Here is a 23,998-nt window from a genome sequence, read left to right on the forward strand (position 1 = left end):
AAAGGAAAAGCCTAAGAGGAATTTACTCTGTGGGCAAACAATGGTTGGCGTTCCCAATTCGATGTCCTACCCCTTCCCTCCCCCTCCACAGGAAGCCCCATGTCTTCTTTGTTCTGCTATTCTCCTTACCATGCCCTCGAACCCCACTCTATAAAGGTTCTTGGCTCCATTGTCCCACAGAACATATGCTGCACTGTGAGGGCTGGCTGCACTCCAGTCTTGAATCTCTGTCACCTATGCAAGAATGGGAAAGACAGATTGTGTTTAAAAAATAAACATCACTTCCTAGTGCACAAATACTATGTGCAGCCTACATTCCCATGTATTGGCACTAAAATTACCTGAAGCCTTCAGATTAACCCCTTCTTGTTATTTTTTTGGTTTGTTTTTAGAAGAGCGCACGTGTACAGTAATTATGCACATGCCATTTATTTGTAATATCCATCATGTTTTTACAAAAATCACATTATTTGTAAATTATGTGACTGTAAAACTAAACACTGAGGGGTTTTTTTTTGTGCTTTGCATATTAAAACAAATTCAATATTGTTGCCTATACTAAACTGATGTATGAAGCTCCTCATACTGATCTAAGCTATAAAGGCTGAATATAGTAATGCCAATAAGAAACTTAAGACTAATCCAATCACTGCAAAAACAGAGGATTTTAATTGTTTTAGTTATTTGTTTTAAATGTCTCAGATGCCAACTGTTATACTATAGTTTACTTTGCTTGTACATCACTGTAAGGTCACAAGTTAGAATAATCATTGGTCCCAGGTAACCTAGTTCATAATTCAATAATATAGTAAAATGTGCACCCTCGCTGTAACAAACCTGTTGGGGTCCAAGCCTTTTGTTTGTTATATCGAGGGGTTCGTTATGAACAATAAACTGTGGGATTAAGTTAATGAGATGATATTGTGAATAGAAGTACATGAAGAACAGAAGTACCTGTTTGTCTCATGTATGCAGTATTCTGCATTTGCTTTATCCTATCCTTTATCCCATGCGTGAAGGCCAGGCTGTTGACAGTGTGTGTTTATATTGGCTTTATTATTTTTTTATTTGGGGTCCAGGTGCCTGGTTTGTTCTAGCCAAAGGCTTGTTATAATGAAGGCTGTTACAACGATGGTGTACCGTATTGTACTATATAATGAGGTAACATTGTTCTTTTAAAATTCAAAAGCATTCATGTATCAATTGCTCAGTAATAATGATTATGTACAACAAGTGCACAGCTGGATAATAGGTGATTCTAGCTCTTTGTAATAGAATTTGCACAGCAGATCATTATACTATTGTATGCTATGCAAGAAATAAAAAAGCACAGCAATTGCTACTAGTTTTGTAAATTGACAGGTTGTTATTTACTGCATAACTTCGTGTGTTATGCTTCGGACACAAGTAATAAACTATAAACATAAGCTACTGCTCAATCTACCAGTTAACACGAGCGAAAGTGTTATAAACCACCACAGCAGTTTAGCTCGGAATAATTAACATCTCCAATAACATAACTTTTGTTTTTCTAAATGAAAGATGGCACATCAACAGACAATAACTGTTCACAATTACAGCTTCTGACAATTCATTGGACCACGTGTGCACCACTGAACCTTTTACTATAAGTAAACAAAATAGATTTCTATTTAAGTATTTAAGTTTTTTTTTTTTTTTTAATTTTACATCCCAAAATGAAACAGGGAAGATGACAGTTTTGTTCCACACTGCTTTACATCTGTTCTTTTCTAGTGGGAGTTCACACTTTTCCTGTTACAGGCTTACACAAATATTATGCTCCAGCTTGCCTTCCAGGCAGCTTTCTTCTGTTAAGTTAATTGTTGCCAACATTTTCCAGCAACTTCTACCTTCTCAAACATCAAAACAATGTTGTTCTTTGGTAGAAAAACTCTCTAAAATATCACATTCAACAAGCTGCTTCAACAGTAGCCACGAAAAAGACTGGCCTGAAGTCTTGGATTTTTGTTGCCGATTGTGAATCTGAATAAAAGTTTAAAATAAAATAAATAAATACATAAATAAAATGCCAAAAGTATTAGGCTTGCCACTGACAGTGTGATTACTTACCCAAAAGTAACAAACATTCATCTGGGCTACAGTTTTTGTATTAATTTTATTATTTTTATTTTGAAAACCAAGGGACTTAAATATTGGGGATTTTTTTTAGTTTCAGGACAACTACATTTGAACTGTCAAAACAAGCAAGAAGACTTGAAACTGAGACAAAGGAACAGCTTCCATTAAAAAATGTAAAAAAATGCTTCCTGGTTCTCAACATAATCTCTTTGCCAGGAAGTTTGGTATGAGTCAAGAATGAGTGATGGAGGAATATTACAAAAAATAATAAATGACGACATATGTTTAATGTGCCTCAGGATTACAAAAAGTAACAAACGGTTTTAGGCAGACACAATAACCCCTTGGGACTGGCTAACCCCCAACCCACTCACTTAGCTTTTAGCAAAGACTGAATTCAAACCTGAAGCTTCGGAGGCAAAAAAAATATGCACAACCATGCTGTCCTCAGCTAATCACAAGAGGTCTTTACAGCTTCCCATCTGCCTTAATCTCTTATGAGAAATACTGAAGTTGTATCTGTATATAATTAAGAGCCCCTGGTAGAGGTGTGCAGTAACCTAAATATGGCAAATGTATTTATCTATTTATTTAAAAGGAATTCAGTAAAAAAAAAAAAAAAAAAAAAAAAAAAAAAGTTTGTACATCCTGGTGCCTCTCAAACCAGTGTGATGTGTTTTTTTTTTTTTTTTTTTTTTTTTATCCAGATGTTAAGTTTATGGAGGATATTGGTACATGTACAAACTGCAAATTGGATCCGGCTGTCTCCAGGGAAGTGGAAGGCGTATGGAAATCTTCCAAATGTACAAAGAGAAACAGAATACCAAGTTTGCTGTACCTTGCCCCGGCGCCCGTTGCCTCCGTCTTGGTCCTCCCACTGCCAGTCCACTCCTCGCACCACCCGGCCGCCAGTGAAGATCCCCCTGGCAGTGATCTTTTTAGATTTGCGGCGAGACTCAAGCAGAACCCTTTTTAAATCAGGAAAAAACAAAACAAAAAAAAAAACATGCTGATTACCTGTTGTACAAAGATGAAGGCTCCGAATTTAACAGACATTCACGGTCACCAAAACGCAACGAAATGCAGTAGAATAAAGCTGCTGATGCAAATGCTCAATTTCATTATGCCCATCAGTCAACACAAGTCCACCTGTATATAACAGAACGCCTTTATTTTTAACAGTGAAGGTACCAAAACTGTTAGCCCCCATTTTACAGTGATTCTTTTAATACTGTCAGGTATCAGACTAGTTAGTCCGGAGTAAGTTTCAATATGGTTATGCCATGCTTTTTCATCCATTTCTACTTCCAGAAGAGTGAGACTACCCAGCAACGGAAGGGTTCAATCAAGAGATACAGCTACCCCAGCCTGGCACTCTAGAAGGCCTACAGAGAAGTTCTACAGAGTATGTGCAGATCAAAATAATATTACAAAGCTTTGGGTGCCCTAGGTTACTCCTGACTTTGTGCCCTTTTTGGTGTTGTACAACTACGCGAGATGCTCAAATTAAAAGGCTCTTTACAAATCACGTGGTCATCGTTAGCCAATCAGTGTGCTCCATTTCCATCAGCAAGAGGACAGCAATGCAAATTTTTATTAAGAAAACTGAAGATTTTGCTATGCAATCTTTCACAATAGATGAAATCTCATCATCTTGAATAAAACAGGCAGCACCCACAAAGAGTTAGTTTAAGGTAATACGGTTGTGTTAATTATTAATGCAGGAGTTCATTAACATAAAACTTAACGACACTCATGAAAAGTTTACTGTCATATTACAAAGTATTAAGTTTCTGTATAATGCTTTAGTAGATGGTCTGGTGTCCATTAGAAGAAAACAATTTAATAAAGCATGTCAGTGACATTAAATACCCTGCCAGTGCTGTAAATTCAAAATGAGTGGCAAGTTAAGTATTGCAATGTTCAGTTGTATAATATTAGCTTGCAGAACTTTGTGTAATCTGAACTTTATGTTTTTAATGATGTTCAGCAGGATTGTACCAATTTGAATTACTTTAAAAATGAACACTACTGTAATTAAAGCAACACCTGGAAGAGTCTCAAAAGCAAAACAGGAATATTGGTTGTATCAATACTTTTACTGTTATAATTATTATTTTTGGAAAGGTTATTGAACTCCTGATAAGTCTATATTGCTTAGTTCCTTTAACTGCACTCATTGTATGCATATGTAAGTGTGGAATTCAGAGAGACCAACACCTTTATATTCCCTAGATTGACACATACTTACATTATTATTATTATTATTATTATTATTATTATAAACTATAATTTCTAGTGGTTACAATCCCAAAGCTTTTTATGAATCCCAAGACGCAGACAGATGAGATCCTGATAAAACTTTTGGCATAAATAGCTTTGTTTAAAATTGTCCCCTTACTTTATCAACATCTGAATTTAAGTCATACAGCAAGAGGATTGTTAAGTAGGCATACTGAACACAGATAAACTTCAGCACATATTTTGATGATGCTTTAAATCTAGAAACCGCGTTTGTTCAAATACAGGCAAACTAACAAAAAGAACTGGAAATGATGCATCCTTCTATGCAGTTTTCATAAAACAAACACATTCCAGTTAATTGTAGAACTGAAGGTATATACTGAACGTCTCCTTTGTCACAGTCAATATAAGTAATTTTTGTCATTTCTTTCTACCATGTTGAGCCAAGTAGCTGCAGACAGTGGTTGTTATCATTAAAGCAAATTTCAAATCTCGTTGTTTTAATTTCAGTGGCAGGGGTTGGTTGCCTAGTTACTAAGTGCAGCAGAGTAGCACACATAACAAAACAAAGGAAAATCAGGAATAAAAATTGAATCGGTTTCCTAAATACAATCCCACAATCCCGGGATTCTCAGGATTCCGGGAGCTGAATTAGCATCCGGGTTCCGGGCGATTGGGATTCCTAGGATTGCAACCACTAATTACTTCACAGTTTTCCTTTACCTATTCCCCGGCATGTTTATGTGCATATGAATCCCTCTTCTTGAGCTAAACCAGGTTTCAGATGGTTTTACTTTTAGGTTAAACCAGTCAACATCTATGCCCATTCATTTCCATATCACTTACAGGGGAGATGTCTCTCCCACTCCCCCCCCCCTTACTCACTCCTTCAAAAACACTGTGTCTGCAGTAGCTGCAGCAGGGCACAGAGCTGCCTGTAAAGAGGTATTTTCTGTATTGTAAACAGTCCAAAATCCCCTTCCCAACTTTGGCCACTCAAAATCCATTGTTCTTAGTAGCAAGGAAACAAATAGTTATATTACAGACAGAGATTGTATCAAAATCAGCTTTAGTAAAAAAAAAAAAAAAAAAAAAAAAGCATACCAGGACTAGAGATCAAGTCAACACTTGTCTGTGAGGTAGGATATTTTATCCAGACGTGTTATTCCCTCAGGGTGTCTGATTTGATTCCCCTGTAATTTATAAAACACTCTGACTCTCCCACTACAGAACAGAGGCAGAAATAAAGCAAGAATGGGTGTTTGAGGTGTGTACTGTATCTGTCCCATTAGCCAAAAAAAACAAAAAACGTTTAAACAATTTTAACATTCTTGTTGGTGGTTCATCATCAGGTTTTCCTTCTTTGCCGATTTGCACTGCATGCATCTTGAGTAAGTTTGCACTTGCTCGTCGGACAGAGTTAGCCCATACAAGTTAAAGGTATGTTCTGTTTATAGCATGAATATTTCTTTCATTTAGGGCCCTTTCATATAAAAAGTTTGATGCAGGTTTGTCTATCAGCAATTTAAAATAAATCAAATTTAATTAAAAAAAAAAAAAAACACATTTCCAAAATCTTCAGTTTGCCAAGAATTATGCGGTTTACATTTTCGCAAATGGGAAAGACTTTATAAATGGTAATTAGGCTCTGACAAAAGCAACCCATGAAGTGGAACACAAAGGTGCATAACGCCGATTTCAAACTAGCCTTGATGACAGTTTGAAGGTGCATCTGAGCTGGGACTCAATTATATTTATCTGCTGGGCTTAAACACCCCGAAAGTAGAGAGTATGAAGACAGTTCAAAACATATGATCCAGTATTATTTACTGTGACAAGAATGCCTGAAAGTGCACCCATGACTAAAATCTCTGAAGGCTCTGTAGGCTACTACTCAGAGATTGTTGAAGACAGGTCTTTGCTGCTGTAAGCTGCTATTAGTGGAAACATTTTTACAGTCGATACCAGAGGTGGAAAGAAACACAGTCGTTCCTGCTCAATATTACTTTTGTCAACATTCAGCTGAAGTGTTTGATCGGGAATTGAAATGCTTTGGCAAAGAATAAACCGATTGGTAAAGGAAATACTGGTCCCTGGTGCATTTTGAAAGCATTTACTTCAACAGCAAGATGTGATGAGCAGCAGCTTGGGTGTAGGAACAAAAGAATACATTGCATGCTTAATAAGAAAACCAAACACAGCAATATAAAAGGGTTGCTGACCTCTCACTTCCCGGCGTGGTGATTCTGTAGAACCTGTGCCTCAGATGATGCTTTTCTCCATGGTAACAAGCTGTGCATAGATCATAGTTTGTACATTCTGCACACTTCCAACGGATACCAATAATCGGCTGCTGACGGCAAGTATCACACATGGTCCCATCATGCTTGATACCTGTAATGGAGAGAAAAAAATATATAGGACATCTGTATTAGAATGCTGTGTTAAGCCCCAGTCTTGCTTTGCACATCACACCTACTTCACAAGGAATCTTTGAATCCGCAGTATTCAAAGCAAAAGTATCACCGTCAAGCGCCATTGGGGACCTTTGTGGTGACTCTGGTGTGCATCACAGACCCAGCTGGCTTTTACTAATGGAACACAACCGAAAATGATGGTTCCTTTCCTGACAATCATTAAAGAGAAACTTGGTATGGATGTGAAATACGAGTTGATCATTATCGATTTTAGTCATCATATACTGATTACTTTACCAGCATTTCTATTAACATGAATAGACCTGTACCATTCAGAACACATAAAAATAGTATGTGTTCTAAATAACACAGCATAATTACAAGAGTAGGTACTCACCTTCGGGATAACATTTATTTAGACAAGAAATACATCCAAAAAAAATCAATAATAATGAAAACTGCAAATATGACATTAAGAGAATTTGTTGTATACTGCTGATTTAGGGTTAACAGGCATCCTAGAAAAAGTGTGATTGCTCCAGTTTTGTGGTGTTTTTTTTTAGTTTTTTTTTTTTTTTTTTTTTACAAGAACTTTACAAAACAATAGCAATGAATTGGTGCGATCTGCAATAACTATACCCGATGTTTAACTTTTAAAATTACGAGTAGGTTATTATTACGCAATTATTTTAACTGCTTCAGAGATGCTACAGACTCAATGAATTCAAGTAAAAAAAAAAAAAAGTGTCCTGGTTTTTTCACTCTGGAAATCGGGTAACCCTATGCAGACTTCTTAACACAGACAGAAAATGTTGACCGTGACAGACTAACAAGGTACCTTTAAATTAAAGAATTAAAACATGCACTGAATACCACGTTTTTAACCTGAATGACCTTCCACACTGTAACTTGAGTGGACAGCGGTCAGACAAATGCCGACCGACGAATGACGTTTTGTGCCTGTCACTGTGATGGGCAGCAGTTTTTCCAACGGAAATGTTGCTTACAATGATGTTATATCGATCATAGTGTAGGACATTAAATAATTACTAGAAACGGAACATAAACAAAGCACCTACAGTACTAAGGGCTACACACAAAATAAACATGTACTGTATATGGAAGTGTAACACGGTCTTGCTTCTGGGTGTGTGCATTCGCTGCTGAATGACAGGCAGGAGATCAATACAGGGGTTGAAGTTGAAACACCGGCACAGGCGTGCAGGATTTAAGACAAACAGAAAGTGAAAGTGAATAAAAATGGTCATGTGACATTACCAACGATGGTACCGCACAGAGGACTACTACAGCAAGCTGTACAAAAAGTGCAAAATAAAACACAAAAAATTATCAAAATAAAGGTGCCTTAACAACAGCGTGCGCTACTCCCTAAGACATGGAGGTCCCGCTTTATACACCTCGCTCACTATACATTAGTGGGATTTACAATCCCTGAACTAATCTTCTCTGTTCAATCACAACCAAACCCAGACTCCGACTACTAGCAGGGCCGTCGGCGGTTTCGCTTCCGATCTCAGGTCACTCCGACGGTGATCAGGATCACGCAGCCAGGTCTCCACGTCCGGGTAGCGTGGACGATCTTTAGGCCGTTGTCCGTGGCTTTGCAGCAGCCCCGAGGTGAACAAACAGGACCTCTTTATACCCGACGCTGTGCTGGAACACACCTACCTGCTGATTATCCACAGTTGGGAATCACACACAGCAGGCAAGTTATCCCAGGAGCATCAGGTACTTCATTAAATTAATTACAATATATACACATAAAACCCACTCTTCATGTGCAGGGCTCCTGTCCTGCTACAGGAAGATACAATAAACTAATCAAAGTAGTGTACAAGCAGGACTGCACTGCAAACATGAAGCCACATCTAGAGCATGCTACAGTATCTTCACTGTTTGCATTAATAAAGCTCATCAGGCAGCCTTAATATTTACAAAAGATATGCAATGCAATATAGATTATTAGGCTTGGAATCAGTCTCATTTGCCCTAGAGTTAAACCATTTAAAGATAAATTAACAAAGTGGTTGTTTTGTGTGGTTCTAATTAGTAAGCTTCCAGATGTAGTGACAGTGTTCCTGATTATATTTCTTTTTATTGGTATAAATAACAATTTGGAAGCTGATATTTTTATTATTTCTGTGTATTTTGAAGGTACTGCAGGTTTATCTCTCTTTAATAATTATTCCTGTTGTAATACCAAGCAGTAATTTACTGCTGTAAGGTGTGTTCTTTGTGACTTCCTGGACGATTTTATGCCTTGCTCTTGGAGAGATTTTGACAGGACGGCCACTCCTGGGAAGATTCACTACTGTCCCAAACTTTCTCCATTTGGACAATATGGCTCGGACTGTGGTTTATTGGAGCCCCAGAGCCAGACTGACAGGCATCAACAACTTTTTTGGAGGTCTTCAGGAATTTCTTTTAATCATGGCATGATGTGCCTCTAGAACCTATGTGCTGACAACTTCACTCTGATGGTAAGGGCCAAAGTTAGTCAGATTTATATTGGGCAGGGCTGGCCCAAATCAGGCCTGATTGTTAAGTAAAGTATTTAAACATCTGACCCTAATTATCCCTTTAATTGGGTTGAGTTAACTAGGGGGGGCAGTAACTTTTTCACCATCTGATGATTTCATGTTTGATTACCTTGCACACCAAACAAATGAAAGAAGCACCAAACTTTGGTGTCATTTTTTCTCTCTGACTCCCTCTACATACTACCACAACCCATGAAAAGATTTGATCAAATGCAATGTGAAAAATGTGCAAAAATGCAGGCAGCAAATACTTTTACGGCACTGTGCTTTCCATCACTTATGTACTGCCCCTCTTTTCTGACTGTTAAGCACTGACCTCTCTAGGATGCCCACTCACACGTCTTTCTCTGATATGTCTCTCCAGGTTAGGCCATTGTTTCTTTACTTCCAAAACCACAATTGAAATAATCCACACAACCCACGTGTTTATGTATGGTATCAGTTCATAATTTAAATGTTTTATAATAATCATTCATGCCCAAGTCCACGGCAATGTCTTTCCGTATGTGTTCTCCCCCTCCCCCCCCAAAAGTCTTTGTAATCTTTGTTGGATTTATCAAAGTAATTTTTGTTTGGCGGCACACACAGTTAGATTTTTCATTTTGTTCAGGGAACTGCAAGAACCCACGTGTCTTCCAAGTCGTTTGCATTTGTCAATGTCATTTTTAACGGACGTCAAATCAGATCAAAACAAATTTGTTTCGATTCCAAAAAATGACTCGTCGCTATTACGGACTCAGTGTGCAAGGTGCAATAGGGAATGCACATGTCTTTTTTTTTTCTGTTTAGAATCACGTTAAATTCGGATGTGTTATCGGATCCACTGTGCAATGGCCTCAACACTAGTACATATCCCCAGGGTTCCTTTTCAAGTAGAATGACAACCATTACCGAATGGGAAGAGCCTATCTGACCCGTCAATCGCTGAGCATATATAAAAAAAAGCTGCCCTATCAGGGCCCTGCTGTGATGGTGAAGTCCCTCCCACCTCCTGCTAAAGAGGGACATCCTCACAGTAGCATATCGCCATTTTCTCTCTTACCTCAGAGACAACACTCTGATTGCTTTGCGCTCTCCCTGTGCTGGAACTTGGCTCTTTTGCACAGCAAAAAACTCAGGATCGAGTCTCTAGCCTGCAAAAACTAATTCACTATGGTAAGCTTCTACAATTTGCGAGTGTATTGAGATTGCTATTCGCCTTAGTCTCCTCAGGTAGATTACTACTGAATAGAGCTGGTTTCGACCCCTCTATAGGAGATAAGCTCTTTTCTCTTTCTTTCTATCGCTATAGTTGCTTACTATGGTCCTGAACACGTCACTCAAACAATTGAAGTTCAACATGTTGACCGCACAACGTATGCTCCAGTCCATCCAGCCGGGTGACTGGTTCACATCGATCAACCTGGAAGACACCTACTTCCACGTCCCGATCCATCCCGCGCACAGAAAACATCTACGCTTCGCCTTTCAAGGTAGCGCGTACTAATTGTGCGTGCTGCCCTTGGCCTTCTGCTGGCTCCCCGCACATTTTCCAAGAGGTCAGTGGAATGGACCTTGGCAGCAAGCGCATATAAATGCCCAAGAACTGCAAGCAGTAGCCCTAGCGCTCTCTCATTTTCGCCAGCAGTTAGAGCACAAACGCTTACTGGTCCGGACAGACAACACAACAGTGGTCGCCTACATAAACCACCAAGGCGGCCTGCGCTCACCTGGCCTTCACCATGCGGCGCACAGACTTGTTGGATGCACAGAAGCAATCCACCTCCCCAGTGTAGCTAACAGAGCAGCAGACCTCCTGTCCAGAGGAGCTCCAGACAGCTCGGAGTGGAGACCGCACCCTCAGGTTGTGAAACAAATCTAGGTGAGGTTTTGTACAGTACAAGTCGACCTCTTCGCCACAGCCGAGTCCACTCATCTCCCCCTGTGGTTCTCTATGGAGAGAGAAGGAGGTCCCCTGGGAGTAGACGCGATAGTTCACACCTGGCCACAGGAGCTCTTGTATGCGTTCCCTCCGCTACCGCTACTGCCCCTGACACTAGAGAGGATCAGGGTGGAGAAAGCCCAGGTTTTGCTGGTCACACCCAGATGGCCGAGGCACCCTTGTTTTGCGCTCCTCTCCAACATGTTGTGGGGCCAACGGGTGGCAGATCCCGCTCCGCAAGGACCTCCTCAGCCAAGCAGTGGGGTTGTTGTGGCACCTGAACCCAGCCCAGCTCCAACTCTGGGTTTGGCCGTTGACCTGACAAGGGCTGCCAGATGCAGTGGTAGAGACACTACAGTCTGCTAGGGCGCCTAGCACCAGAGCTCAGTATTCGTATAAATGGAAGATATTCCAAAACTGGTGCATTTCTGGGGGTCACGATCCAGTGACTTGCCCTATTGAGACAATTCTGACCACCTTACAACACCTGTTTGATCCGGGAAAGTCTGCATCTACTCTGAAGGTCTACTTGGCAGCAATATCTGTGTGCCACAACAAAAGTGACTGTGTCCACTGGGGCACACTTCCTGGCAATGCAATTTCTTAAAGGGGCCCAGAGGCTCCATCCTCCGGTGAAAAGCACAGTCCTCCGGTGAAAAGCACAGTCCCCAAGTGGGATCTGGAGCTGGTGCTGGGGGTCTTTACAGGTCCCCCATTTGAACCCATGGTCTCAGCACAGCTGAGCCCAGTTTTCCTCAAAGTGGTGTGTTTGTTAGCCATTAAGTCTGCCAGAAGAGTAAGTGAGCTTCATGCACTGTCCATCGATGACACCTGTATGGCTTCCAATGGTAATGACTCACGGGTAATATCAAGAACTAACCCAGCCTTTTTGCCAAAGGTGATCTTTCTATATTAACCAACCAGTAGTTTTGGAAGCTTTCAGACCTCCCCCGCATGAGTCAGAGAAGGATCTGCACCGTTACCTGGATTGGACAGCGTCCTGGAGACCGTCCAACCAGCTGTTTGTCTGCTACAGGTCCCGCTCTAGGGGTCAAGCCCTTTCGAAGCAATGTCTAACATACTTGGTGTCGGATACCATACGATTGGAGTATGAACAGACAGACTCTCCCATGCCAGGGGACATTACGGCCCACTCTACCAGGGTCCAAGTGACTTTGTGGGCTCTCTTCCATAGCGCCTCCTTGGATGAGCTTAGCAATACTGCTACCTGGACAGGTAGTCAGACATTTGCGCGTTACCGCCCTGATGTTGCAAACAGAGTGAGGCCCTCCTTGGGATCTAGGGTGCTGCGGGCGGCGTGCCCTTAGGCGTCATGAGGGCTGTAGATGCTATCGCCGTGGGGCTTTATCGGTAATCTGGAGCCACCACAACTTTGGTACAGGTTCCCATTCGGTAGCGGTTCCCATTTCACTTGAAAGAGAACATTAGGTTATTACCATAACCCTGGTTCCCTGAAAAGAATGACAACCATTACCCTTCAAGGTTGTGTCCCCAGCTGACCTTCGATTTGGCGATATGCTACTGTGAGGATGTCCCTCTTCAGCAGGAGGTGGGAGGGACTTCCCCCACACAGCAGGGCCCTGATAGAGCAACTTTTTTATATGTGCTCAGTGATTGACAGGTCAGAGAGGCTCTTCCCATTCCGTAATAGTTGTCATTCTTTTCAGGGAACCATGGTTATGGTAATAACCTAACGTTCTTCCTACAGTACAGGTTAGGGAAGCTGAAAGCTTCATTGTTACTGTTGAAAGTAAATCAAAGATGAGCTACCAAGCTCACTCACTATAAGGCATCACTTATTAGCCCAATCTGGTATGGGGCTGTTGTAAAGCAGCAATTGCATCACTGTAGTTCACTTAAATTGAGTCTATAAAGAACCCTGTTCATTTATCCGTCGATGCTCAAAAAAAAAATTTATATTATATGTATATTAAACACATACACAGCTATGACTCAAAATCAAGTCGCAGTTTTTCATGACTCGACTCGGATCATCCATCAAATGACTCGAGTCCCTACTCAAAAGATGTGACCCGACTCAGCAAAAAAGTCTCCATCTGACTCAAGTCATTGTCTTTATGATGAAATCAATAAGAAACGTCTTTAAATTTTCAATACAGGCCCCCTCTCTAACACACACAGTCACCTTGTCATTTTGCATATAAACAGATTCCTGCAATGGTTGTTAAGACCATTACTAAGGAAATAGAAAACATCTTTCTAGCCTATAGCACCGTTCTGTGATCATAACGTCACAAGCTGCAGGGAGCCCCAGAATCAAAGTGTGTAGGCGGGAAGCAAAGACAGATTTCTGATCACTGATCACAGAAAATCCTGAGGAAAATGGTGATTTTTGGAGTTTTGTCACAGGACGCGAAAAAAACTAAACATGGAGAATCAGAGTACACTAAAAACAAACGCGGTGGTGGAGTTCACTTTTAATAATTATACAGTCGGCCAGGAGAAAAACAAGCAAGCTGCATTCTACCAGCACTGTAAAGCGACAATATGAATAAACTGCATTTAAAACATAGCACCAGTAACTGCCACTAATTTATACAGCTAGGCTTTTAGATTTTTTCAACTGTTAAATTGATAATCTGAATTAAAATGCCACAATGTTTAGCCACAATGCAACAGCAGCATCTTTCCAAAATGAGTAGGTAGTCAATATTCAATATTTTTAAAAAAATTAAATAACACAGGGCAAATTATACAACACATCAGAAAAAGCACTGACTAGGAGTTATTTTTCAGGTTTTATTAGGACACAAGAAGGTAATGAATGTATGGAAAACGTTTGCAGTAAGTAAAATTTTGCCAAGTATCCGGTGCTCTCTATTCTCTTTATTTAATGTATGTATGGTTATATGTATTTTAGCTATTTATTTATGGGCACCACATCTCTTAAGGGAGTTGGTGCTGTGTAGCTACAGTATTTTTAAATTTCCCTTTAAATCTAATTCTGAATAAAGCATTGTTTACAGTACACATTTGTTAAGCTAATGCAAACTAACAAAAACTACAAACATTTGGAAGTTTACCTAAACTAATATTAGGTAAGCCAAGGTCAGTGCTAATCGGGGTCTGTGAAACTAGAGGTTTATGTTTAAAGTCTTTGTTAAAGATTTCAGGGCTTAAAACTTTTTTTCTTTCCGGTCACATCTAATACTTTAACAAACATATATATAAAACTTTAAAGTTTTATATATATGTACATTAACGTATAAGACTTGACCGGAGAGAAAGTTTAAAAGATTAATTTGTTTTTATACTTTTATCAGAACAGTATTACGTTTTGTTATGCTATTAGAACTCCAACATACACCTTATTATGTTTTGTGCCTTTGTGGAAAAAGACACTCCATTGCTCAGCTTACACTAAGAGGAGAGATATGCAGTACAGATTCTGTTACCTGTGAATTATATACAACTGAATTATATAAAATTGCCTCAGTTTCTTTATTTTTCTATTTGTCTCCTGTGTGTTAAAACCTTGAAGTAATATCTCAACATGAAAATAAATGCCACCAAATTTCCTTTCATTTGGTTAATGTATCTGAAACAAAACTCTAAGGGAGTGTCAGTGTTGAAGTGAGACAATATTTAGATATGTTCTTTGTTTTGTGGTATCATTCATTACTAAACATCCAACCAAATTGAGCACAGAGAAAGGGGTCTTTATACAGTGGCAAAATGTGCCTATAAGTAGATTAAGGGATCAAATTCACTAAAACATATAAATTGCTCCTGTAAAACTAACCTGATTAAATCAAGACATCTTGAACAGTCAAAACTAATGACTTGGAAGTGACTCAACTCGAGCTTGGCATATCAATGACTCGACTCCCAATTTTGGTGACTCGTTACAACTCTGTGTGTTTCACATACATACATACATACATACATACATATATATATATATATATATATATATATATATATATATATATATATATATATATATATATATATATATACACACACACACACACACTATATATATATATATATATATATATATATATATATATATATATATATATATATATATACACACACACACTATATATATATATATATATATATATATATATATATATAGATATATATGGGTATATATTATATATTATATATAATATATATATCGTTAGATGACCTTTTGCAATCAAGACCTACTGTCTAAATCCATCAAGGCTCTCAAGCAGTTTGTTGGAACTCTCAGGTTTGCAGTTGTCCATCAATTCTTTTTTTTTTTTTTTTTTTTAATCATGCTGGTAATACTACAAGGTGTGCAAGATGCAAGCTTCAGAATATTAGTGAGCTCATACTCTGCATTGCGGAAAACTACAAAACATTGGGAAGTGGACTGAACACTACACTGAGTTGTGCCCCTTTCAAGTGATGTCCTGCAGGGCTCTACGTTTAGATGTTTAACTACTGGCCCCTCGGTCAACAGGGTACAGTACAACACCCTTTTAAACACATACTACGAATTTCAGAACATACACAGGTCAAACAAGTGGCATGGAAAGCAGCACACAGCACATCCTTGGACTTCTGTTGTCTCTCATTTGTGTACATTGGCTAACCCCCAGGACAGGAAATCCAAGGTTGCAGGCAGCCGAAACCCTTTTGATGCTCCAAATCTTCACACTGCTTCTCAAAACCCTTGTCAGCACTATACACAATGCCACATAAATGACTCAAAACCACCAAGCAAATAACAGTGGAGTTACTTTAAAAACAAGTTTAATATAATCTGTGTGCCCCCAGACTGTCTGAGATTTCAAAAACAATTAACTGCCCCCCCCCCCAGGCAGCATCAGCATTAAATGTTCCTTTTGCTAGTCTGTACCAAACAAACGAAAAAACAGCAAGGTATAAATGAAAGTCTGTGTGCAGTCTCCGACAAGTAAGTTCACTTTACTTCATCTTTTGTACATGTGTTATACTGCTGTTTTCAATTTTCCTGGCTGCTTCGACAGACTGAAAAACTGTCAATGTTCTTTTAATATTTTCATGCATCACAATCTCGCTGAAAAGCACATTTTTTGGGATATGGCCAGCAGAGGCACAGGGAGCTGAACTTGTACACTTTCTTTTTGAACAACTTCTGCAACAAAGTGAGGACACTCCCCCTACTTAAAAATACCAGCTGCCATGGAGAGCTGCAGAACAGCAAAGGGCCCTCGGGACACATCTTTGCAAGAAGCTCAGAGGACCTGTCAGTCATTCCACAGCTTTGCAAATCTAAAATAAAGAACCGTCTGCTTCAGTGCAGCATGTTTTAATGCAAGTTGAAGTGATTTTACTGGTACGATTACAAAATGTGATTTTTGGGGATTAAAGATAACTGCAGCATAAAGATAACTACACTGTATGTGCAACCCTCAAAACTTGTAGAGTAGGCACACATATATATTCCACGTAAACTCAGCAGTGTACCAACTTTTCTTCATCAATTTCACTTTTCTGCCAATATAAATAGCTTTAAATGCTTTATTCTATACTGACAAAACACCTTGTTATAGTCACAGTATATAGTCCTATATTTTGCTAACTTCCCAGGTTTGCCTTCATCATACTGTGCTCAAAAAATGGAATGTTAATTTGCCTTAAGATAACACATTCACAGACCAGCATACTGTGGTAGTGTTTAAACTTGTGACGTGAGAATGCTGTAACAATGCGGAGAGGTTTACCAACCTAATACGCAGAGGATACATATAATTATCACTTCTGTAATTCTGTAATTACGGTACAGAATTGTTTTGATTTTTTTACTTATTTTAACAGAATTGTTGATGCACGAACATTCATTAAACTGTCAAAATAATAACACAAGATGCAATTCAGATCAGCTAAGGGTGTGTGTTTATCCTAGGTATGAAGTTAAAGCAGTAACTGGTGTGAAAATGATGGCCTTTGGTTACAATGAGAACAGCACTACAAACAGGATCAGACTCATGACCAATGTTGTTACAACACACGTTCCCCACCTGGGTGAAGTACCAACTTAAGGCACAGGTACACTACTCAAGTGAAAAGTGCTAGTAAACAGCCAAGCCAACTATTCAGTAGTTTAACTTTATAGGCTACAGACAAATGAATGAGGAGAAACAAGCTAGGCTTTAAGGAGGTACACAACAACTGAAATGAAAAACAAAATAATGTGTTTTTTTTTTTTTTTGGGGGGGGGGGGGGGGTATTATTGCTGTTTTACTGGATTTCCCCACAGTATTTCTGGCGGTGCAAAAGCTGTTTTACTGTATCTTTCCACAAACAGTTCTCTACATTGCCTATGTAAAGGACAGGAGTTTCCACAGATTTGGGAGCGCCCCACAATTATTCACAGGAGTATTTCACCCTCCTGGAGTTTTCCATACAATCTCTGACTGGACAACACCGCCTAGGATCTGTACTCTTCAGGCTGTGGTCCTTGTCAACAGCAGGAAGCAGAAACTCATGTAAACTGATTTCTCAAAAGCAAAACAACGTGGACAAATATTACTTCCATTGTTAGTGTTGAAGACCAACAGTTGGATGGTCAAAAGGAAAGAAGACAATATGGGAATTTAAATGAAGTTAACCAGGAAGAAGTCATTTGAATACTTTGTGCCATTTTTTTTTCTAAAGCGTGGTAGATTTGTTTTCAGTACCTGTTCATGCTACAGTGATTAGTACGGGTTTACTGCGAGGTATATATACGCTGTGCCTAGTCTACAAGTTATAGCATTGGAGGGGGTGTTCCTTATTGCAGAAAACTACATACTCCTGCACTACAAATGAAAAAAATTATTTAAAACGGGATTCCGCAAAATAATGAAAATAAATGTTATCTTGGTCGAGGATTATTTCGAGATCTCTTTTAAAACCTGCAATGGCATTATTCACATATTATATTATGCAGCATAGGGGGTTTATTTGTTTATAAAACAAATCAAAACATGTTTTACCTGTGGGCGCACTGTCGTATATTCGGACATCATACGCCCCCGAGCAGCGATAGTTGGCAGCAGTCCCGTTATCCCAGACTACCACCACTTCTTCTGGGCTCTCGAAGCTGCGCACAGTACCAATATGGCCCTCTCCGCCATCCTGTTTGCCCCATTTCCAATCTGGACCCCGAACCACCCTGGCACCCACGCCTTCCATCATGGCTCGGTTATTCCTGCCGGTTGTCATTTAAAATCACTATGACACGATAAACCACAGTATATTTGTTGGTTTTCTGCATCGAGTTCCACAAGCAGACGATTGTAGGTCTTACAAACTCATACAAGTCAATTTGTTACACACATATACTTATATTTGAATGCGTCTATGACACACAAACAAAAAAACAGCAGATGTTTACAATGTCATCGCTGCTGTGTCTGGGTTTACCACACAAGCTGCGCCGTTGTGTTCTCGTTTAAGTTGTTCGGAATTTGTTGTACAGATGATTAAGGGCGGTGTTTTTCAAAACGGGGGGGGGGGACTGAGCACTCCTTTCAGTTTCCCGTTTGGTGACTCTTTTCGTCTAAAAATCACATATGTAGTGAGGGCTCAATAATTAAACAAAGAGTTGCAAAACAAAGGAATTCTAGAGGTATGGTTCTCACCGGCTAGACAGAGGAAAGTCTCCAAAAAGTGCAACAAAAGTACAACATCAAACTTCTTTTCTGTTTTTTACAACCAGTTAGGCTAAGTACAATACGTTGTACCCAGCAATATACACGATCAAAATGTATCAATTTAAATACAGAATATCATGAAGCATTTTCAACATGTCTAAGTAAACGTTGAACAGAAGTGTTCCACACATGGGTTCAACTTTTTTTGCGATGAATTTCCGTTTCACTTTTCTGTTTTATCTCACCAAATAGTCTCAATTTAGAAACGGTGAATTGTGAGCGGGGGGTTCTTCCGAAAAAAAAAATGTAACAGACGTCCTTCGAATTGGAACCCTAAAAAGGTTCGTGTCTCTGCACGCAAGTCAGGTTAAATGCCGTGTTGTAATTGTAAACAATTCCAGATTTGGAAGGCTTTACTTTTTTTTTTTTTTTTTTCTTTAGCAGAAACAAAAAAAACCTTATTTTATTCGAATGCAGGCTGTTGTAGTCAGCACGATGTCAGGGATATTATTTCGTGCTCCCCTCACAATCCCAATAGCTGAACTTTAAGGTTCCGCCAGTGAGTTACCCGTTCTTTACCAAGCTACAGATCCTTTTACGCGATTGCTCCGGGATCGGAATGCATGTAGTCCGTCTCCTGAGGATGGATTTTCAAGCTGATTCCGTTGAAACCAAACAACTTAAGACAAGCTCGTCGCCATTACTGTCAATCTCAACCAAAGCGAGCAGAGCAAAGGGGATGTGGCGTTGCCGTGCGCGACGCATGACGAAAAGGGGGGTGGGATATCTGATCCAGACAGGCTAAAACAATCTATGGCAGAAAACGAGAGTAAAGGTTATTGGTGGTCACGATTGTCACTGTCCGTATAGCGAATAAAAATTAAGAGACCACTGCAAAATTATCAGTTTCTCTGGTTTTACTATTTATAGGTATGCTTTTGGGTAAAATGAACATTTTTGTTTTATTCTATAAACTACTGACAACATTTCTCCCAAATTCCAAATAAAAATATTGTCATTTAGAGCATTTATTTGCAGAAAATGACAACTGGTCAAAATAACAAAAAAATATGCAGTGTTGTCAGACCTCGAATAATGCAAAGAAAATAAGTTCAGTTTCATTTTTAAACAACACAATACTGATGTTTTAACTTAGGAAGAGTTCAGAAATCAATATTTGGTGGAATAACCCTGATTTTCAAGCACAGCTTTCATGCATTTTGGCATGCTCTCCACCAGTCTTTCACATTGATGTTGGGTGACTTTATGCCACTCCTGGCGCAAAAATTCAAGCAGCTCGGCTTTGTTTGATGGCTTGTGACCATCCATCTTCTTCTTGATCACATTCCAGAGGTTTTCAATGGGGTTCAGGTCTGGAGATTGGGCTGGCCATGACAGGGTCTTGATCTGGTGGTCCTCCATCCACACCTTGAATGACCTGGATGTGTGGCATGGAGCATTGTCCTGCTGGAAAAACCAATCCTCAGAGTTGGGGAACATTGTCAGAGTAGAAGGAAGCAAGTTTTCTTCCAGGACAACCTTGTACTTGGCTTGATTCATGCACAAAGCTGCCCGATTCCAGCCTTGCTGAAGCACCCCCAGATCATCACCGATCCTCCACCACATTTCACAGTGGGTGCGAGACACTGTGGCTTGTAGGCCTCTCCAGGTCTCCGTCTAACCATTAGACGACCAGGTGTTGGGCAAAGCTGAAAATTGGACTCATCTGGGGGTGCTTAGACCCTTAAGAATTGATTATGTGTATATATATATATATATATATATATATATATATATATATATATATATATATATATATATATATATATATATATATATATAAATATAGATGTATATAAATTTTCAGAGGTATATTAATTTTAGATTAGTCAGAGGTAATTTAATTTTAGAGGTAATTTAAAGACTAGAGTAAATGCTTTGAAAATATGGCCCAATATATCCTAAAATCGCTCTTTTTTTGGAAGGAAACAATTAACCATGTTATGTTTTTACAGATCGTTTGCTTTACAAGGAAAAGTAAAGCATACTGAAACATTGAAAACATGTAGAACAACGTCCAAAATATCCACATACTGTACTGTAACTGTATTATTGACAGCACCAAACTATTTGGTCACAGTTAACTGTGGTCACAAATTATTATTATTATTATTATTATTATTATTATTATTATTATTATTATAGTGCTTCTGAACATATCTAAACAACATCCCATGTAAAACAGGATTTTATTATGTCACTGAAGTGCGAAGCAAGATTTTAAATCAATTTCGTTATCCATCGGTCCAGTCAAAGTAAACCCCCACCTCCTCGCCTCTATGCTGTAACATTGTGTACCCTGGAGAAGTTGAAAATTGACTGTACTTGTGGACAGTGGCACTACCTCTTATTAGCATTATCAATCTTATTATCACTGTTTACTTTCATTGAGTACAGCAGATCTTTCAGTTTTCTTGCTTTAAAAAATGTACAGCCTTCCTTTATGTGGCACACTCACTCAGACCATTGCAATTGACCTATAGCACAAGTGATATGGTACCAGGAAGAAGGAAGTAAAAACATTATTTTGCTACAGGATGTTGCTTGAAATCTGCATGTCAAATACAGAAAGCAAAAAAAATCTTCAGTGTAATGATAAAAGGCTAGAGATAATTGAATGTAATTTGCCCTAAGATGGGGTAGACAAATGTATTTGTACTTCTTTAAAGCTTCACCAGTCAAAGTGAAAGTATTGTGGAAGTGTGGTAAACAAAAAGATCAACACTACAACAATGACTAAGTTGAGGCACTATGTTCAGTAGGATAGATTTGCACCACTCTTGGGTGTGTTATAAGCATGAACTATAACTACTGTAGCAAATAAAAAAAATAAAAAAAAAACCTTAAACCAGTGATGGCGCTGTTCTCTGAGTTCAGTTCCTTAAGCACCAATATTTCTTACTAGTCTGCAGTTTAAGAATTATAAAGTACCCCACCTCCTAATTTGCATTGGACCCTTCACTGGTTGCATATGCAAACTAGGCTGGATCCTTTGATTCCTCTTGAAGGCTCAATGATATCCTATATGTTCTTGAACATTGTTGCTGGTCCGGTACATTCTGCCTGACAAACTAATTGTTAAGCTTGCATTATGCTAAATGTATAGTTCAACCAGTCATATAAGTATTATCCACCAGGGGGAGCCCACCATACTGTCATGCATTGATTTTTTACATTTTTTTTATTGTATATACAGTAGCATAATGGTTAAGTAATCCAATGCATTCCCTCTTTCTCTACATGCATACACTGCACTCAGAGGTAAATGCATTACTGTGCATCTAGATGTTCTTTAACCAAGACAATGTAAGTTTAAATGAGATTGCAAATTTTTTTTATTTTATTTATTCTTTTAATTAAGACTGCATACTGTTTATAGTACATTTTATAGTACAAGGTACAACCTGACATTTCTACATATGAAACATGGTGCCATATTGACACACCTGTAAGTGCACTACAATTTCTTAATTTAATGTTATTGGTAATCTATAATAACTAACCATTTCAAAATTAATGCTTTACGATAGTTCATCCTTTCAAGGAAGTCCTGGTTATAATAACCAAACAGCTGTTTCCAGGATTGGTGTGCACATACAGTACTGTGCAAAAGTTTTAGGCAGTTGTGAAAAAATGCTGCAAAGTAAGAATGCTTTCAAAAATAGACATGTTAATAGTTTATATTTATCAATTAACAAGATGCAAAGTGAGTGAACAGAAGAAAAATCTACATCAAATCAATATTTGGTGTGACCACCCTTTGCCTTCAAAACAGCATCAATTCTTCTAGGTACACTTGCACACAGTTTTTGAAGGAACTCGGCAGGTAGGTTGGCCCAAACATCTTGCAGAACTAACCACAGTTCTTCTGTGGATTTAGGCAGCCTCAGTTGCTTCTCTCTCTTCATGTAATCCCAGACAGACTTGATGATGTTGAGATCAGGGCTCTGTGGGGGCCAAACCATCACTTCCAGGACTCCTTGTCCTTCTTTACGCTGAAGATAGTTCTTAATGACATTCGCTGTATGTTTGGGGTTGTTGTCATGCTGCAGAATAAATTTGGGGCCAATCAGATGCCTCCCTGATGGTATTGCATGATGGATAAGTATCTGCCTGTACTTCTCAGCATTGAGGAGACCATTAATTTTGACCAAATCCCCAACTCCATTTGCAGAAATGCAGCCCCAAACTTGCAAGAAACCTCCACCATGCTTCACTGTTGCCTGCAGACACTCATTCGTGTACCACTCTCCAGCCCTTCGGCGAACAAACTGCCTTCTGCTACAGCCAAATATTTCAAATTTTGACTCATCAGTCCAGAGCACCTGCTGCCATTTTTCTGCACCCCAGTTCCTGTGTTTTCGTGCATAGTTGAGTCGCTTGGCCTTGTTTCCACGTCGGAGGTATGGCTTTTTGGCCGCAAGTCTTCCATGAAGGCCACTTCTGACCAGACTTCTCCGGACAGTAGATGGGTGTACCAGGGTCCCACTGTTTTCTGCCAATTCTGAGCTGATGGCATTGCTGGACATCTTCCGATTGCGAAGGGAAGTAAGCATGGTGTGTCTTTCATCTGCTGCAGTAAGTTTCCTTGGCCGACCACTGCGTCTACGGTCCTCAACGTTGCCTGTTTCTTTGTGCTTCTTCAAAAGAGCTTGGACAGCACATCTGGAAACCCCTGTCTTCTTTGAAATTTCTGCCTGGAGAGACCTTGCTGATGCAGTATAACTACCTTTTGTCTTGTTGCTGTGCTCAGTCTTGCCATGGTGTATGACTTTTGACAGTAAACTGTCTTCAGCAACCTCACCTTGTTAGCTGAGTTTGGCTGTTTCTCACCAAGTTTTATTCCTCCTACACAGCTGTTTTTGTTCTAGTTAATGATTGTGTTTCAACCTACATATTGAATTGATGATCCTTACGACCTGTTTGGTATAATTGTTTAATCATACACCTGACTATATGCCTACAAAATCCCTGACTTTGTGCAAGTGTACCTAGAAGAATTGATGCTGTTTTGAAGGCAAAGGGTGGTCACACCAAATATGAATTTGATTTAGA

At 39.2% G+C, this 23,998-nt stretch overlaps 1 protein-coding gene across 2 annotated transcripts in view; it reads right to left on the reverse strand.

Annotated features, from left to right (window-relative positions):
* The window catches only part of LOC121314448 (E3 ubiquitin-protein ligase mib1), a 94,832-nt gene extending 75,226 nt beyond the window's left edge, over positions 1-19,606 (reverse strand). For both annotated transcript variants that reach the window (XM_041247734.1, XM_041247733.1), the window contains exons 1-4: positions 18,224-19,606; positions 6,567-6,738; positions 2,939-3,068; positions 130-234 (exon numbers count right to left, since the gene is read on the reverse strand). In XM_041247734.1, the coding sequence (XP_041103668.1) occupies positions 130-234; positions 2,939-3,068; positions 6,567-6,738; positions 18,224-18,452 (636 nt within the window). In that variant the 5' untranslated portion in view covers positions 18,453-19,606. The remainder of the gene's footprint in view (positions 1-129; positions 235-2,938; positions 3,069-6,566; positions 6,739-18,223) is intronic.
* Positions 19,607-23,998: the final 4,392 nt, after the last annotated feature.

This window comes from Polyodon spathula, chromosome 4 (assembly GCF_017654505.1).
Source record: "Polyodon spathula isolate WHYD16114869_AA chromosome 4, ASM1765450v1, whole genome shotgun sequence".
NCBI lineage: Eukaryota > Metazoa > Chordata > Actinopteri > Acipenseriformes > Polyodontidae > Polyodon > Polyodon spathula.